The 19,224-nt window shown below is 34.3% G+C and overlaps 1 protein-coding gene across 1 annotated transcript in view; it reads right to left on the reverse strand.

Moving 5' to 3' along the window:
* Positions 1-9,839: 9,839 nt before the first annotated feature.
* Positions 9,840-19,224, reverse strand: part of LOC140446083 (ATP-binding cassette subfamily G member 4-like) — a 125,825-nt gene continuing 116,440 nt past the window's right edge. The window contains exon 10 of the mRNA XM_072538609.1: positions 9,840-18,427. Coding sequence (XP_072394710.1) covers positions 18,074-18,427 — 354 coding nt within the window. The 3' untranslated portion in view covers positions 9,840-18,073. The remainder of the gene's footprint in view (positions 18,428-19,224) is intronic.

The raw sequence follows: 19,224 nt of genomic DNA on the forward strand, positions 1-19,224 counted from the left end.
TAGATTATCAATATAATTTGCTTATCTACATTTATTTTAAAACAGTTTGAACGGATTTAAAATTAGTTTGTTGTGGTTAGATATGTTGTGGTTAAATTAATGGAATGGTATGTTTATAATAGATTTCGAATTAGCTTAATTTAGCTGCACAAAAACTAAAGGTATCTTCAGTATCTAAAAACTCAGACCAAATTATTCAATCAATGTATACTTACTTACCGATGTCAAATATTGACATTCAAAAGAGCTAATTTAAACAGTTTACCGTGGATTATAGAGCAAAGAAAAGACAAATAATTAACATAATACTCTCAGATCGAAATATAAATATGAAAGAGAGAGAGGGAAAGAGAAAATTAAACAAGAATTACTTCAAGAACAAGATTTATATCAATAGATAGATACATAAAAAGGGTACCCTATTTAACAATTTAACATTAAAAAATTAGTCCACAGTCAAGATGAGGCTGCTAACCACAGGATGCTAAAACATATAAACCACTGTATACATAAACACGGTGTGGTACTTAAATTTTTTACCGTCCCTAAACGTTGACAAAATAAGTTTTTTGACAAAAATCTAAGTACCAGTCGATTTTTATATCGACGAGAACCAATTTTTATTCAAAAATAACAATATCGTTGCTCTGGTTTGCAGTCTATCACAAATTATTAAATAGGGTAAGGGATTAAGTAACTTATAGTTTCGAAGAGGTGTTTTTTACCTACAAGTCCGTATTTTATTTTTTTTAAAATCGATTGATTAGTTACCGAAAAATCGGCTTTTATAATTTTAAAGTTTATCAAAGTTTACTAAATGATCTCTGCTAACTATCGTTCAATAAGTTGATTCGAACCCAGATCTTACATTTCTTAAAACCTCCTAAAAATAAAAAAAAAGTCATTATCCGGCATTTAACAATAACTCTTTGTCGCAGTTTTTGCGTATTTTCGAATTGAGTGACTTAGACAGTTGCTTTCAGATGACCGTAAAGAAAAAAATCCGGGAAATTAAAACCTGGAAATCGACTTGGACACTCTATAGCACCTTTCCGACCAATTAACCATGCAAATATAGCTTATAGCAATTATAATAATAATAATAATAATAATAATAAGAATGTAATTATAAGAAATAATCTTATCCCAGAGGCTAGACGCGATACTATCAGAAGCGAAGTCGAACGGGAGATTCATAACCAAGAGCTAGTTGTGGATCAAGTCCATAATCAAATCCCTAATGAGCAGATTCCTGAGCCCATCATACAAGAAACTCAACCTGTTAATACGCAGCAGGACAACAACGAGTTGCACGATAGCCTGGTAAGAGAAATGGCACGTGCCGTACAAGAGTTTAATGGTACAAACCCACTTAGCAGACCACCGCTACCAAAAATAAACTCTTGTAAGAAACTAGGTGCGCTGTTACAAATTATGAACACTGAAGTCCTACCCAATTATATCGTGGAAGCCCATACATTAGAATATTTGCATATGCTGATTTATTGTGCAGCAACAGCAATTGCTAATGTTATGGGCATTAAGATCAGAACACGACGGGGAACTAATATCGGAAGGACTGAAAATAGAATTGCACCCTGGGAAAAAAGACTGCTGAGTAAAATTGAATTATTGCGCAGGGATATCGGACAAATTACAGAATACATCCGAGGAGTAAGAAGTCGAAAAGTAATTAAAAGAACTGAAGAAATAATTCTGAACACTCCAATGCACTCACAACATGATCCAGAAAACAACACAGCTCAACACTGCCTGGACACATTAAAACAAAAACTCTCCATTTATTCAGGTCGCCTAAGGAGATACAAAGTTAGTAACAACCGTAAATGCGACAATATACTTTTTGAGAATGCAGAGAAGGCTTTCTATAGAAAACTAAATTCCACCGTAGAAAATGTAAATAAGTCCTACCCAAGCCAAGAAGAAATTCATGAGTTTTGGGGAAACCAACTTTCGACGCCAGCTACTCATAACAACAATGCTGGATGGATTGAACAAACGACGAACAACTGTCAACACTACAGTAATATTCCTTATGAACCTTTCACCACTGAAGAAGTCTCAAACATTATCAAAGAGCTTCATAACTGGAAATCTCCTGGACCAGACGAAGTTCAAAACTTCTGGCTAAAGAAGTTTTGGAGTGTTCATGAGCTTTTAACAGCATTTATTAATAATATTATTTCTAATTCACAGGAAATACCATCATTTCTTACTCAGGGAACTACTTATCTAATACCGAAGGATCAAAGTAACACCCAAGATCCAGCAAAGTACCGCCCAATTACTTGTCTTCCAACTTTGTACAAATTGGTCACATCCTGTGTGGCCCGGCGTATCTACCAACATTGTGCTCTGAACAATATCATAGAGCCTCAACAGAAAGGATGCGCTAAGGGGTCCATGGGCTGCAAGGAACAACTTATTATCGACTCAGTCATTTCTAACCAGGCATACAACAAAAAAAGAAACCTTTTTACTGCCTTCATTGACTACAAGAAGGTTTTTGATTCAGTGCCGCATGAATGGCTTATAGATATATTGAAAATATATAAAGTCGATGATAATCTCGTGACCTTTTTGAAGCATATAATGGCAGAGTGGAAGACTAAAATTCACCTTCAAATACCGGGTGAAATTAATATCGAAACTGAAGATATCCCTATTAACCGGGGGCTTTTCCAGGGGGACTCGTTGAGTCCACTTTGGTTTTGCCTAGCAATGAACCCACTATCTCAGCTGCTGAACTCTACTGACTCAGGTTTTAGCATCAAAAATAACAACACTGTTGTAGCGAAGCTTAATCATCTGTTGTATATGGATAATTTAAAATTAATGGCTTCCACTCGAAACCACCTAGACGAGATGCTAAAAACTGTAGAAAATTTCTCAAATGATATCAGTATGAATTTTGGACTAGACAAGTGCCGTATACTAAACATAGTCAGAGGAAAGGTTCAGCCCGGAGGTTTCGATATGCAAGATGGCCAAAACATTGAGGCAATGGGTGAAAATGATATGTACAAATATCTCGGAGTAAAACAAGCGCGGAAAATTGACCATAAACAAATGAAAACTGAACTAACTTCAGAGTTCGTGCGAAGAGTAAGACAACTAAATCGGTCATATCTTAACAGTAAAAATTTGTTTAAGGCATTAAATACGTACGCCTGTTCCGCGCTGAGCTACTCATTTGGTATTATAAAGTGGTCAAAAACGGATATAGAGGGTCTTCAGCGGAAAGTAAGAACACTTCTCACAAAGGCGCAAAAACATCATCCACGTAGTGCAGTAGAGAGAACAACATTACCGCGGTATCAAGGGGGAAGAGGACTTATGGATATAGGTGAGCAATTGGATAAACAAATTGCTAATTTAAGAACTTATTTTCAGGTACAGGCTGAGACATCTACTTTACATCGAGCAATTTGCGCAGTAGATGATACGACGCCGCTTAAACTGAAGGAACAAGAAATGCGCATAAACCACCTGACTAAGCAAGACAAAATGCGCGCCTGGATGAGTAAACCTCTGCATGGGCGACATCTTAATGAGATCAGCCAAGAATGTGTCGACAATACAGCGTCGAACTATTGGTTGACATCAGGAAAGATGTTTCCCGAGACTGAGGGTTTCCTACTTGCCATTCAGGATCAGGTTATTCCAACTAAAAATTACCTGAAATATATTGTTAAAGATCCTCAAGTCCAAAATGACAAATGCCGATATGGATGCCAAGCCCAAGAAACCATCCAACATCTTACCGGTGGCTGCCAGGCATTTGTCGGTACTGATTATAAAGAACGTCATGACTCAGTAGGAAACATTATCCACCAAGAACTAGCTGACAAACTGGGACTTCTCCAAACCGACCATCTTCCTTATTATCAATACGTCCCTGATAGAATACTTGAAAATGACAACTACAAGCTATACTGGGACCGCACTGTGCTTACAGACCAACCAGTGGCCCATAATAGACCCGATCTCATACTAGTTAATAAAATTACTAGGCAAACAACACTTATTGATGTGGCGATACCCAACACCAATAATTTACGTGTTAAATACAACGAAAAGATCGCCAAGTACAGAGATCTAGAAATACAAATCAGGAGACAATGGAGAATGGAAAGTACCCAGACGATACCTATTATTCTTTCTACCACTGGAGTCATCCCGAAGAGCCTCCTAGAAAACATAAAAAAGCTGGGTCTAAATGGACATCTATATAAGATTATGCAGAAAGCTGTGTTACTTTCGACGTCTAGATGCGTACGAAAATTTTTGGGAGATACACCGACATACCAAGTCACCTAGGACTCGATAACATGGAAAGAGTCCCACCAGAGCTCAATCCTTTTGATACCGTAGGTATCTGGGATGAGTGAATTGTCCCCTTAGAGGGAGTGTGAGCCGTATGGCTAAATCTGGATAATAATAATACTTTATTTCCTTTTTGACAAATACAATTTGTATAGGATCAGTCACAGTTTAGAAAACAAAATAAGTAAATATAAATGTAAATCTAAAATTACGCTAAACCTAACATTACAACAAAATAATACACAGACAGTGCACAGAGGCAGCGCACTATCTTAATGAAACATGGTCTGATACTCTAACAGGTTATCGTCGTTTTCTAAAATGTTCGTACACATAAGATCAATCATATTCTCTAATAATGCCAGGTAACTTCATTAAATAATAAATAATTCCAGGTAATAAAATTGCTATCAATGAAAGGTAGTCCAAAATATGATCTCCCAAAATTAGGCCGATACATTGAGTTTTTGAGGTTTTTAAATGGAAACTCTTTTAATTATTTCTTCTTTGCTTTAAAACATTTTGGCAGTATTGGATACTTATCCAATTTAAAAAAATTTAGGGATTTGTAACTCCAGTATAGGACTAAAGTTGCAAGAACTTTTGTAAAAATTTGTCCTAGATATAAAAATCGGCTGGATTTTTTACTTTTGCAACAAAATTTATTGTGCCGAATTTTTGGAATTTGGTACAAATTATCGTTGAGATACTGTGTATATTATTTCTAATCTAGACTAATTATAAACAATACGTGTCCGTAGCACCTTAGTACTTAGTCAATGTTTTCGCATCTTGTCCATAATTGATGCAACTTCAATTATTTTCCTTATATCTTCAATACTGACATGGTCAAGGCGGGTATGCCTAACATCCATCGCTTCATCCTTATTTTCATGACATGTAGCTTGTTATTGTTTTGCTGTGGCTGGCCAACATTCTGTTCCATATAAGGCCACTGAAGAAACGGAAAAGACAGTGAAGAACGGTTTTGTATACTTTTGCCCTAAGTCAATCAGGAATTCGACGATCTCACAATACTCCAGTCTATTGGTGCCATTTGAACAATGTTGTGTTATTGCAAGATCATGTTCTTCCATGGCTACTGATTGCAGAACCCAGATACTTAAATTCAATGACATTCTTTAGGTCTTCTCCGTCGATGCTGATTGTGCTATTGGTTTGAGATTAACATTCCATGTACTCGGTCTTTTTGATATTTAGCTGTATGGCTTGACTTCTTTTATTGAGATAACTAAATAGCATATCAGATGCCCACTGAGATATACCAATATGTTTAAACATTGAAACCGATAGAGAATGGTTAAGCGTATCAAAAGCTTTAGAATAAACCAAAAGAATTAGCACTGTAATTAAGGCATGATTGCAGGCACCAAACATCTCATCAGTTATTTGTTAAAGAGCACTAGTACAGCTGTAATTTTTTTTGACACTAGACTGATTTTCTGGCAGAATTTTATGTTTATCTACGTGAATCAGTAGTTGCTAATTTAAAGTTTTTTATAGGATTTTTGAAAAAGTAGGGAGTCTACTAATTAATCGTATTTCAATAAATCCCGTCGGAATATTTGTTTTCGTAACGGTAAATTTAAGCAACTTTCCATATCAAAGGTAACTCTGCTCTTATAATACAACTATTGATAATATGTTATAGCACTTGTAAATTCTTTGAAGTATATATTGAAATGTATTGAAATCCTCTCGTATTTGCTAAAGCAATTGAAGAATATTTAATTTCCCATTCGTACGTATTAAAACAACGCATTCTTCCAATTCATCTTAGGGTAGCCGAGTAAAATAAACCATTTTTAGAGTTGTTTATATTTCCTTGGTATTTTCTTCTAGGAATAAATTTAAAAGATTATTAGATCACTCTCGCTGAGGCGTGGTCAAGAGCGGTTGAACGGTGGGCCTCAGCGTTATGTCCAAATTCTACGTCGAATTTGAAAGTTTTCTGTTTGGTTCCTTTTTATGGAAAATGTGTAGCAGTTTAATGGTTCAGTTGCAGTTTAAGTGAGGTTTCAGGTGAGGAACAAGAATCGTTGTTTCCATAAACGTTTTGTTTCTCCCTGGTTGTTATCTTAGGCTTTTTGACAGTTTGGAGATGAATTTGTTCGTGTTCAGAGATTTCCCATCCAGTTCTACCCCAAGAAATTTTAATAGATCCAGTTCCCGACCCCAGACATTATGCAGAGTGCAATTTAGTGAAATTTAAGGTAACTTTTTCTGTGTTTTAATTTTAAAGTAACGACAGACATTTTTTTAAATAGTAATTGCTTTCATGACAATATAAATTTTAATAATTATTATGTGGCTATGCTGTCATTTTAATTGTTCTCTGTTATAAAATTCAATGTTGACATATGACAGCTAGATTCATATTTTTGTGATATTAGCTTGTTTTAATATTAGAAAAGGTTATTCCTTATGAATAGTTTTATTAAAAAAGATAATTTTTTATTTGCCACAGTTCATAGCCCAGTAACATTTATAAGTTTTTGTAGCATCTCTCGACTTTGTAAAAGGATAATGACATGTAAGTTTTTTCGTTTTTTTGGTATAAATCTCTGTAACTATTCATATAGTATTTTTTTGGACCATCTGTATTTTTGTAACTGTTTGTGGTGAGACACAATAAATGTTTAATTTATTTGTCTGAACCATTTTGCCTTTTTATTTTAGAAAAATCTCCCAATCAATTTTGTATTTCTAATAATTATTTCAATAATTGCAACTAATTGTTGTAATCGTTATAATTTGACACCTCGAAGCGGCGGCCATTTTAAATTGCTAGAAGTCCTTCCTATTGTTTGTTTTGTTTGTCCATTTGTTCCATGAGATTCATGTCAATACCCCTTTGTTTCATTTTTTTGTAGTTGCCCCAATCCAACCCCCTTGCCATTCAACTTATCCACGACCCAGCTCTCCAAACAAACTCTTAGTGCCGTTCGCACAGTTTCGTTTATTTTGCTTGCCCTATCTCCACCCCCAGTTTTTAAACCCCTATAATTAAACCCTATGTGGTAGGCAAAATGTTCCGTTACAATGTGTCAAATAAGGTAATAAAAACGGAAGGCACATTTAATTGTTGCTATATTAATTTTCTCACATCCTGTAGCATTTCTATAAGGCCATGCAGAAAGCTGTACTCCTAGTGACGTCCAGATGTGTACGAAAATTTTTGGGAGATACTCCAGCATACCAAGTCACGTAGGACTCAATAACACGGAAAGAGTTCCACCAGAGCTCAATCCTTTTAACCCTGCTGTCCTGTTCGGGTCTATTTGACACAAAAAAAAATTATTTCTTATTTTACAAATTATTACGTGGCGTAACGTTTTGGTATTCCGTGACTTTATTACCTAATCTGAGGTCTTTCAATTGCATATGAGATAAAACTTCAACTTCCTAATTTTTTTGATAAAAATTAAATTGTTACCTATGATACGTTCGGGTCAATATGACCCACGTATTTAAACCGTTAAAAATTTCCTGTGTACGTATGTTTAGTTGGCAGTGTTTTATATTTTCTAACAGTATTTGACAGTCATGTAAGTTTATAAATAAAAACAAGTTTCTGCAAGCTAGAACTTGTAAAAAATTTGAAGTGTAGCTGGACGATGTCAGGTAGAAGGGCACGTCATGTATAAGGAAGTGGGGGTGATAGACAAGTGGTAGGACACTGATGATATGTCAAGCGCATTCATGCCATTCATATACATTTCAGTCTATTTTTGCATGTTGATAATGTCGCATCGAAGAACGCTAACCGAAAATGAGCTGCGCGAGCTCGCGAACGTGTCAGACAGTGATGAATACATATCAGAAACAGAAAACCACACAAGTAGTGAGAGTGAAGAAGAAAGTAGTGATGATTCTGTTATTCCATTCTACGTACCACATCCTGTAGAACCTTCTGTAACAGTTCCTTCGGAAGATGGTAATATTCAGTGGTCGCTTGATCCTCCTTATCAACGCGGTCGTTTTTCTACGGCACAGTTGCAAACCAAATTATTAATATGACAAACATGGAAGGCCAGCGTGTTTTTGGAACCAACTGGAAAGACTTGGATAAAATTGGTTTTCAAGCATACATTGGTCTTTTATTGTTAGCTGGAGTTTTTAAGCCCCATGGTGAATCAACTAAAAGTTTGTGGAATGAAGAAACTGGTCGTAGTATATTTCGAGCAACAATGTCCCTTGAAGTGTTTACAAAAATTTCGCAAGTGATACGTTTTAATAACAAGACTACTAGACAGGATAGGAGAAGATTAGATAAACTTGCTGCAATACGTGAAATTTGGGGAAAATGGGTGGAAAATCTACCAAAATTTTTTAACCCTGATGAAAATGTTACTATCGACGAGCAATTAGTAGCCTTTAGAGGTCGCTGTCCCTTCAAACAGTACATCCCAAGCAAGCCAGCGAAATATGGCATAAAAATGTGGGCTTTACGTGACACCAAAAGTTCTTATGCTCTAAAATTGCAGATCTATACAGGAAAAGAAGCAGGTGCCGCGCCAGAACGAAATCAGGGAATGCGTGTGGTGTGCGACTTGACTAATGATTTGAAAGGCCACAATATTACTTGCGATAACTTTTTTACATCGTACAATTTAGGCCAACTTCTTCTTAAAAGAAAAAAATACAATGCTGCAAGAAAAAATAAACCAGAGCTTCCAGCACAAATTGCGAATAAAGAAGTTCATAGTTCGTATTTTTACTTCACGCAAGATACCACTGTTGTTAACTATATTCCTAAAAATAATAAAAATGTTGTTCTTATGAGTACTTTGCATCATGAAAAGGTTATTAGTGACAGAAATGACAAAAAGCCTCAAATTATTTTAGATTATAATTCCAGTAAGGGAGCAGTGGATACTCTAGATCAGCTTGTTGGTACATATACATGTAAGAGAAAGACAAATCGCTGGCCCATGATTGTTTTTTATAATATGCTGGACATTTCTGCCTACAACGCGTTCGTTTTATGGACATCAATAAATCCCCAATGGAACACCAATAAACTTACAAAACGGCGAATTTTTCTTGAGGAATTGGGAAAAACACTGGTGAAACCACTTATCCTTTCCAGGAAAAATTTACCAAGAACCAAAAACCTTTTTGTTTTTGTTAATACGGTTTAATTTACGTTAACAACATCATTTTTGTTTAATTAACCATAATTTTTTGTTAGTAAAGTTTTGTTTAGCACTATTAGCTTATTTTATTTCGATTAAGGAGCGTAAGCCATAGTTGGGTCATATTGACCCGAACAGTACATTTGTGTAGTTGAGTCGAACGGGACAGCAGAGTTAATACCATAGGTATCTGGGAGGAATAAATGTTCCCCTTAGAGGTAGTGTGAGCCGCATGGCTAAGTCTGGATAATAAAAAATATGATTTTTATAAACATAACAACGGTATTTTCATGACAAAAACAAAAACCCAAGCCTTTCAAATAAAAACTAATATCGTTTTAACAAACTTATATTAAAATAAAATATAACTTCAAATATTCTAAACAAAATATTTTTATCAAAACCTAAGAAGAATGTATTTCTTGAGTCAGATGTTATTAGGCAATTGTAAATTTCTTGGAGTTAATTTTATTGAATTATTGTTCCCAAAACTGGAAAAGAATATAATAGACATCCTGTGTTGTTGTATACAATTGAATAAAACTGGACAAAATGAACTCAAGTTTATTAAAAAAATAGAATATAATCTTAAAATTAATAATAATTTTTATTAAGTAATTACCAAAACCCAATCAAAAAATAGGAAACATTAATACTCGGTATTTCCAGTTAATAATAAATAAAATAAATGTATAATATACTCAAAACTTATTCTAACTAAATTTTTAATTTTAATAATTAAACATAACCATTTCATAATTTTTACGGTTTCAAATTACCTAATATACATATGACCTTAGAAAATATTTATATTTCTTGAAACAGAAATTACTGATATGCCACATTTGAATACAAAATATACAAATATTCTAGTATAATTGTTAACAACATTGGAATATATAGGGCACACCAAAATTAAAGAATAATTTTAAAATTATTAAATTAAATTAGATTTTAGCCGATAAATCTTTATTATACACCGGCATATTGTAACAATTTATCGGTAGAACTTCAAAAAGGCCAGTTTTTATAATTTGTTTGCAAGTATTGAAAACATCATAGCATCATTCGTTTTAGTTCCAATTTATTTGGGTGTGAATACGTTTTTCTAAATCTTCAGAGGAGCTTTTCAAGTGTATTTCGTGTTTTTCCTTAAAGTCAACCACTCAAGTTAAACTGACTTAACTGGTTTAATGTCCCTCAGTCATCCATTGCAATCAGTTTAACACGTTTTGCTATCACTGCGAGTAACTCAAGAAGACCTGGCCCAGGCTGAAGAAGTATTACAACTCCTGATCAGGACCAATTATTGAGACTTCGTACACTGAGTCAAAGATTAGTTACCAGTACTTCTCTACAAAACGAAGTTTTGGATCGTTAACCCTTTGAGACCCTGTGTACATGTGTATGTACATAGCTTTTATTGTTTTGTTAAATACCAACTACTCGCTTATCTATACCGAAATAGCATTCAGTCACTCAAATATACATTTACGATCCACATTTTTAACTTCTGCTTCCATCTAGTGGTCAACAGGTAAAGTTGTCAGCGATTTTGTTGTAAAGTGTCAGCTGTTTAGTTGGTAACCGTTACTGCTAGTTTTATTTTACGAGAAACTGTTATCTTTTGTGAAACGAAATCGATCCAACTTTTTAAGTGTGATTTATAAGGTAAGTAGTTTTTTATAAAGTACAAAACATTGCCATAAAAACGATAGTTTTGAAATAAACAAACATTTTTTAGATGCACATGAGCATGTACAAGTGGTCTGAAAGCATATTTCTGATTGTACATCTGTATGTACATATGGTCTAAACTTGGGTTTTAACTTAGTATTGTTGATGGCAGATAACATGGATTACAAAAGAAAAAAATATGATTTCGACAGCCCAAAACATCTCCAAGAGTTAATTGACCTGATAGAGGACGGTAACGTATCAGAAATAGACAATTTGGAAGTTCCCGGAGGAGAAAGTTCTGACGAGGAGGATGGAATTCTGGATAACTGTGAGAATAAATCTATTATAAGACCAGGGGTTGATGCTTTGACCAGACGTGACACTGAGACACTGGAAGAAGGTGATGACAGCGAAAATGATAATGAGGAGTTAGGAAGAACTTATGATTCAGACGACAAATATATACCAGATGAAGTTGCAGGTTACTCGGGTACAAAAAAATTAGGAAGTAAAGTATGTTTCTCAGAAAAGTATTGTTCTAAAAAACCAAAACAAAGAGAAATTAAAACAAAAAAGAGAACCGTAGAGTGGACTAAGGCATCGATAGAGACTCCTACATTTACATGGCATCCTACTTCCCCAAATACAAGTCTTACAGAGCCACTGTACCCAATTCAGTATTTTTCGAAGTATATTTCAAATGATTTGTTTGAAAATATAGCAACATTTACAAATGTATATGCCTTACAGAACGGAAAAAATTTTAGACCAACTAATAAGAGAGAAATTAAAATTTTATTTGCACTTCATATAGTAGTAAATATATTTTTAGTGTTGAGTTTATATTTAAGACCATATGTACATACATATGTACAATAAAAATTTTTTTTAAAGCGTACATAAGTTTTTTTCGTTTTATCTTACTAACTGAAGACTTTTGAAATATAAAAACACATAAGATTTTTTTTTTTTTTAATAAAAAAGACAGGTCTCAAAGGGTTAATATTTTAGAATAAGCCAAAATACGTTTAGGGGAAGATTTGCCGAAAATGACTTGCACTCTGGAAGGACACCCACTGTCCCAGTACTAATCAGAGAGCATAGATGGCAAAGATAGCATTTTGCTCATGAAAATGTTACGAATAATGATGATTGGGGAAGAATATTATTTAACGATGAGTCCAGATCTTGTCTTTTTTCTGATAACAGGTGAAATAAAGTATACAGGAGATCTGGAGAACGCTACGCACAGTGTAACATTATAGGAACTGTACAGTATGGTGGCGACTCAGTAATGGTGTTGATGTGGTGTGGGATTAATTTGGAAGCTGTTACGATGATAATTTGAACGATGATAACGCCTTATAGCACAATGGTACATTTTAGAAGAAAATGTTTTGCCATTTATTGGGAAGAATTTCAGTGCTTATGCATGATAATGCCAGATCTTACATTTTAAGAATTAAGGAGCTATATCATCAGGAGGTTGAAATTTCTGCCATGGTTTGGCCTGCGAGAAATATTGATCTGAACCCATTAGAACATGTTTGCGATATCGTCGGAAGATGACTACGATAACTACATAACCCACCAAACACATTAAATTAACTGCTTTTGCGATTGGTTGACATTTATGATCAAATTGATCAATATAAAATAAGAACACGCCAAAGGATGCAATATTTAGTTTAATTTTTTGTATCTTTAACAATTTTCCATATCTTGGTCTTTTTGTTACGATGTCAGATTTCAATAAATTTCTCGTAAAAAATAATATATTTTATTTTGTTGTTCAAATAAAAATAAACTAAAAGAAAAATGCAAATTTATTTATTAGGTCTGAAATAAAAATTTTAAAATTATGTGTTAATTTTGGTGTGCAGTGTATTAATGCAGATATAAATTTAGTTATAGAGATCTCAAAATGTATTTAACGGTTCGCATACACCTCAAGAATAACAGTGCAAAACTGATAGGTCAAATTTATTGTACATTCAGTCAGGATTACCCGCTTATTACATTTTCATAGCATACTGGGGAATTAGTAAATTGTTTTAGTGACTGTAGTTGTGGCAGAATACATAGCATTATACATATACCTAATAACGCAAATTCAATATGAATATGAAATTTAAAAATTTGCACTTTGCACTATGATCATCATCCTGAAAATATTTACAGCTCTCTATTACTCCAGTTACACAGGAAGTTGGCGTCAATGTTGTCGTTTTTAATAAAACACAGTAAATACGATATTGAGATAAGTGGGCTTGGTGATATATTAAATTTGTATAGTCTTGACTAAACCCTAGTCTTCAAAAACCACGCTCTACATGAGATATCCATGATAATAATGAACATTGCGAATTTAGACCGGGAGGTTGGTAAACATTCCTGTAAAAGATAAACAACATTTCCAGTACGAAGTTGTGGCGTATAGAAATCGATCCTGGACCGGCGCAATATTGGATACTAAAAGGCAAAACTCAAGTAATTTGGTCTTATTCATTCCTGGCTTAGGGAAGCAGCTATCAGTAATCTTTAGAGACTCAAAAGATAGACTTTCGAATGACTTTAAAGTAAAAAACATCTCATTAAATATTTTTCCTAGTGCAAACTATTATAGCTGATACTAACATGACAGGTGTTAAATGACCAGAGGATGCCAGAATCAACAATCCGGCTCTAACAAAAAACAAATTCGCCTGATGAATCTCTAAATTAGTCAATGATCATTGTTGAAGATTTGACTCCATGGGAGAGTGTGTAGTTTGTAAGGGTCAAAAGTACATCAGTTTGCCGACTTTTTTTGGCTGTTTTAATCCTGATTATCTTTGTTCGTAGCTTGGGATTATGACATAGTTTCTAGCATAGCCCTTATTGATCCTTTAACATTCTTATGCCTTGCAAGTTATGAAGCTACCAATCCAAGATTAAATTTAGGACTGATGACATAGTTTTAAACAAAGCACTAGAAAGCTTTTTCACACCGCTGCCAATAAGAGTAACTGCAAATAATAGCGGCAACATTGATGGTTATGAAAATTCGATAACGACTTCGCAATAAAGGATGTTTTTAGTTTAAGAATTAATTATTTTTCGAATATTCTCTACTATACTACAAATCCCTTACTTAGTTGAATAAATGAAACTCATAGACCAGTTCTACATAATTTGAATCTGTCAGTAAGGGACACCACTGATGGAACTATTAGGGTGGTATATTCAAAACATAACAGAAGTTGTAGAAACTACCATTTTTCGTTTTTTTTTGTAAATTTTTAAATGATATAAATTTAAAAGAATTTTGTCCAAAATTTTTAATAAATAAATAAAAGAGGCGAAAGCATTGTCAAAGAAGAAAATGGTAATTAAATTAATTACATTAGAATTTTATATTTTTATAAAAGTAAATAAAAAAGCATATTATGTAACTGATCATTATCATTCTTTACAACACTGCTTGTGCTAGCCTCCTCAAGAATTTCTCTTCGGTCGTCCCTACCCATCTCCTTCCTCCGCCAAGCACGTATTGCAAGGCACCTTGCTCTGGGTTTTTCCCTTCTTCTTTGACCAATGGATCTATAAAGGAGCGCTTTCTAGTTGGGTAATTTTGTTCAATGCGCATTATATGCCCTAGCCACCTCAGAAGTTCTATCTTAACATGTTTTACGATATCTGGTTCCTCGTATATTATATAAAATTCGAAGTTGTATTGGCTTCTCTACATTTCATTGGCATTCACCGCTTCATAGATGTGCCTTAATACTTTCTTTCGAAACATCTTAAAATGTTTTCATTACTTTTTGTTAGAGTCCAGGTCTCTGAACCATGAATGTTAGGACTGGGCGTACTATTGTTTTGTAGAGTTTTACTTTTGTATTTCTCGGCATAATTAGGGATTTAAGAAGGAGATTAAGCCCAAAATCGCATCTGTTGGCCGTGCAAATTTTGCTGTTTTTCTCTGCGGTAGTATTATTTTTCGGTTCAAAGGAGTAGTGAGGCGCAATACAAGGTGTTGCTTCCAGATAACACCTCTAGCCTCTCCTACTCAATTCCTATCCTCACCTCCAAGAAGTGTGATCTTGATCACATGGGTGAACCCCGGTAAACCTGAGCAACCCTATTGGAGATTGGGTAACCAACCTTAATGGCAGGTAGGGTCAGGGCGGACGAGGAAGGGAGAAAGAATAGCAGCCCTGGCACTGAACTCGGGTGCAATAGGGCAGAAAAAAAAACAAAACAAAGATGAAGCAGTAATTCACCCCACAGCAGAACAACTAGTTGAGCAACCAACATTGAAAGAAACGATAAACGTCATAAAACATCTAAAAAATAACAAAGCACTTGGCACAGATGGAATAACTGCAGAACTGATAAAGAATGGTGGAAATGCGCTATGGAGGCGTATCCATAAACTAATCGACCGCATATGGACACTAGAAGCCATCTCAGAAGATTGTAATGTAGGAATCATACTTCCTATATACAAAGTGGGAGACAAACGACTCTGCAAACATTATAGGGGCATAACAGTTTTAAATGTCGTCTACAAGATATTATCAGGAATTATATACAGCCACCTGGAATCGTTTTCGGAGGAGATGACTGGTGAATACCAATGTGGCTTCAGACCAAAGAGGTCAACTATAGACCAAATACGTATGTTAAGAGGTATACATGAAAAATGTGTTGAATATAACATACCTATGTACAACTTGCATATCGATTTCAAACAGGTGTTTGATGGAGTAGATCGACAAAAGATGTTAAAGAAACTATCTATTATAGGGATATCCAATAAGTTGGTTAAACTTATACGAATAACTCTGGAGGGTTCCAAAGCGAAGGTGAGAATAGATGGAGATATAACGCAGGCCTTTGATATTGAAAATGGAGTTAGACAAGGTGATGCCTTATCAACACTTTTTGATCTAACTATATAAGCTGTTGTTAGAAAAGTGGATATAAACGGCTGTATTAATACAAGATCAATGTAAATATGCTCATATGTGGATTGCCATAATAAGCCGCAACAAAAGGGTATTAAGCGAAATAGTTATAGAACTGAAACGAGAAGCTGCTACGTTTGGTCTATATATAAATGAAAGCAAAACAAAATATATTGAGTGCGCAAAATCGAATCAACATGAGAATCTGAAGGTAGACAACCATACCTACAAATATGCCTCCACTTTTCCCTACCTAGGCTCAATAATAAATGACAACAACATCAGTCAAGAAATAAAAGCACGGATTTTTAGCAGTAATAAGACAAGTGCTTTTATGCATACAAAGACTTAATGAAAAGTAAGCTACTGAATCGTGAGTCTAAGCTTAGAATCTACATAACAGTAATTAGACCAGTGGTCACATATGAACGTGAAACGTGGACCGTCTCACCCACTGATGAAAATCAACTGAGCATATTTAATCGGAAAATACTAAGGAAGATATTTGGACCAACCCAATGCAGCGATGGTTCGTGTAAAATTAAAATAAACCACCAGCTGGATAAACTAATGCAGAGCGCAGATATTGTTAGATTGGTAAAGTCACAAAGACTAAACTGGCTTGGTGACCTAGAAAGAATGCCAGATAATTGAGCTGTAAGTCCCGAGATGGAAGCCCCAAAGAAACAGAACAAGAGGAATGCCCCGTAAAAGATGGATAGACGACGTAGAGAGGGATCTTAAAACCATGAACATCAGATAGTGGCGAAGGAAAGTATCCGATGGCGCAGAATGGAAGAACATGTTAAGCAGTCCAAGACTCACAAAAGGTTTTAGAGCCATTAGAAGAAGAAGAAGAAGTATTATTTTCAGTGCTAACGAGCGCTCTCAAATATACAAATTCGTTCACTGCTTCGATTAGGTCATTTTCTATTATATATGAGATTGACCAATATATTGACCAAAAGAACCACCAGAACAAATTGAAAGTATGTTGTTCAAGAAAAAGATCGATGGAAGGACTTGGGAGAGACCTATGTAAAGGCTAAAAAAAGAAAAAAGATTAGAGTGACCAAATTGCTTGCCTTTGTGTAAAGTATAATAATACCAGTTTCAGTTTAGGTAAGATATAATAGAAAATATCTTGGAAAATTTCATTACAAGCAGTTTATTATGCATATAAGAATTTAAATAAGCTTAATTATAAAATCTTTGGAAAAGGTAGGGCTCAATGAGCTACTTGTATTATAGGAAAATATGTTATTCTCTAATATGTTAAGCCATCTGATGAGAGGACAAAAGTACACATTCCTACAAAATATAATGCAAGGAAAAATCCAAGGACGCAGAAATCCAGGTCGTGGAAGGATGTCCTGGATAAGAAATTTAAGAGAGTGATTTGGCTGTACCACTAACGAATTATTCCAAACATCAGTAAATAAAATTAGAATCGCCCTAATGATATCCAATCTCCGATAGCAGCGGCACTCAAAGAAGAAGAAGAATATTATTCTGCTCGGTTGGAACTCTTTTATTTCATACACCGACACAAAAAATATAATTTGTTGAGCAAATATTCTGTAGGTAATAAACATTAGATTCAGTAAATATTTAATTCTAAGTTAGATATTAAAAATACCATCTTGTTTATGATACTATTAATTTATTTACACACTACTGATTTGTTTATTAACGCTTTTTACACTTTTGCACTGTTCACAAATTTATAACTTTTTGTCATCATTAAAAACTAAAAAAAAATTTACAAAAATATTTAATATATTTTTTAATTACAAAACTATAAAACCCACTTATAAATACAAATATCGAATGTTATTACCAATATTGGCATATGTCGACCATTACAATAATTATTGCTTTACAACGATCATCTTATGTACCTTTAAAAACCAATAAAATAACAATATTCTCTTACTACCGGCTTTGTCGGTGACTTTTCACCTTTAAATGCAGTGCAATAAATGCAGCTATCCTTAACGCAATAAATAAACTAATTAAAAATATCACAGCCAATGAATAGGTTGAGTTTTCCATATCCATATCTTTTAAGAAATGCTTTGGATACACATGATGACAATAATCTGCATCACATGGTAGCTTTCCTCTTTCATAGCCAAAAATTGATAGAACTAATCCCTCGAATCCGTATTTTAGAAATGATATGTGAAAGATCCATTGAAGCGCTGGGTGTGCCGCTGTCAGTTGAACGAAGAAGCCAGAAAATATTGTAAATGGTAGGAAGCAAAACGGACCAAAAATTACTCCATTCTGAAAAATTTACAAAAATTAAAAATTAAAACAAAATTATTAAGTATATAGTTCGAATGCACAATAAAAGCATGACATTTCGTCATTTTATTTTCCAATGTGTGCACTTTAAATAGCTTTTCAACTACAACGCTTTCATTCGTTTGTTGTATATGAAAAGACAAATAGCAAAATAGCTACATAGCATCTACCCACTTTTAAATACCATTGCTACTTAGGTACATAATATATATATAGATAACGACATTGTTTTGTTGACCATAGGAATTAAGATTTACTGCAATCCCATCTCTAGAGTATATTTATTATAATCATCATCATAATCATCAATGGCGCTATAACTCTTCGTGAGTCTTTGCCGCGTTTACTATTGCCTTCCATGTTTGTCGGTCCTGTGCCAGTAATTCCCATTGTCGCACTCCCATTTTCTCTAGATTTTCTTTGACTGCATCTTTCCACCTTTTTCTAGGCCGCCCTACAGACCTTCTTCCCTCTGACCTTTCCCAGAACACATTGTTAATAAGGCGATTGTCGTTACTGCGTATCACATGTCCTGCCCATCTATTGAGTCTATTGGCCTTTATATATTTGACCAGATTTTCTTTTCCGAATAGAGACTCTAGCTCGTTATTGTATCTGCCCCTCCATTCGTTTGCCACGCTGTCTCTGCAAGAGCCATATATCATTGGAAGAATTTTACGTATTTATTATAATGCTCTAAAACTAATTTTTTGATTATTTTTTAGCCTTAATAGCAATACAAATAAATAAGTAAGTAAATAAGTAATATGCTTTAT

Source organism: Diabrotica undecimpunctata, chromosome 7 (assembly GCF_040954645.1).
Source record: "Diabrotica undecimpunctata isolate CICGRU chromosome 7, icDiaUnde3, whole genome shotgun sequence".
NCBI lineage: Eukaryota > Metazoa > Arthropoda > Insecta > Coleoptera > Chrysomelidae > Diabrotica > Diabrotica undecimpunctata.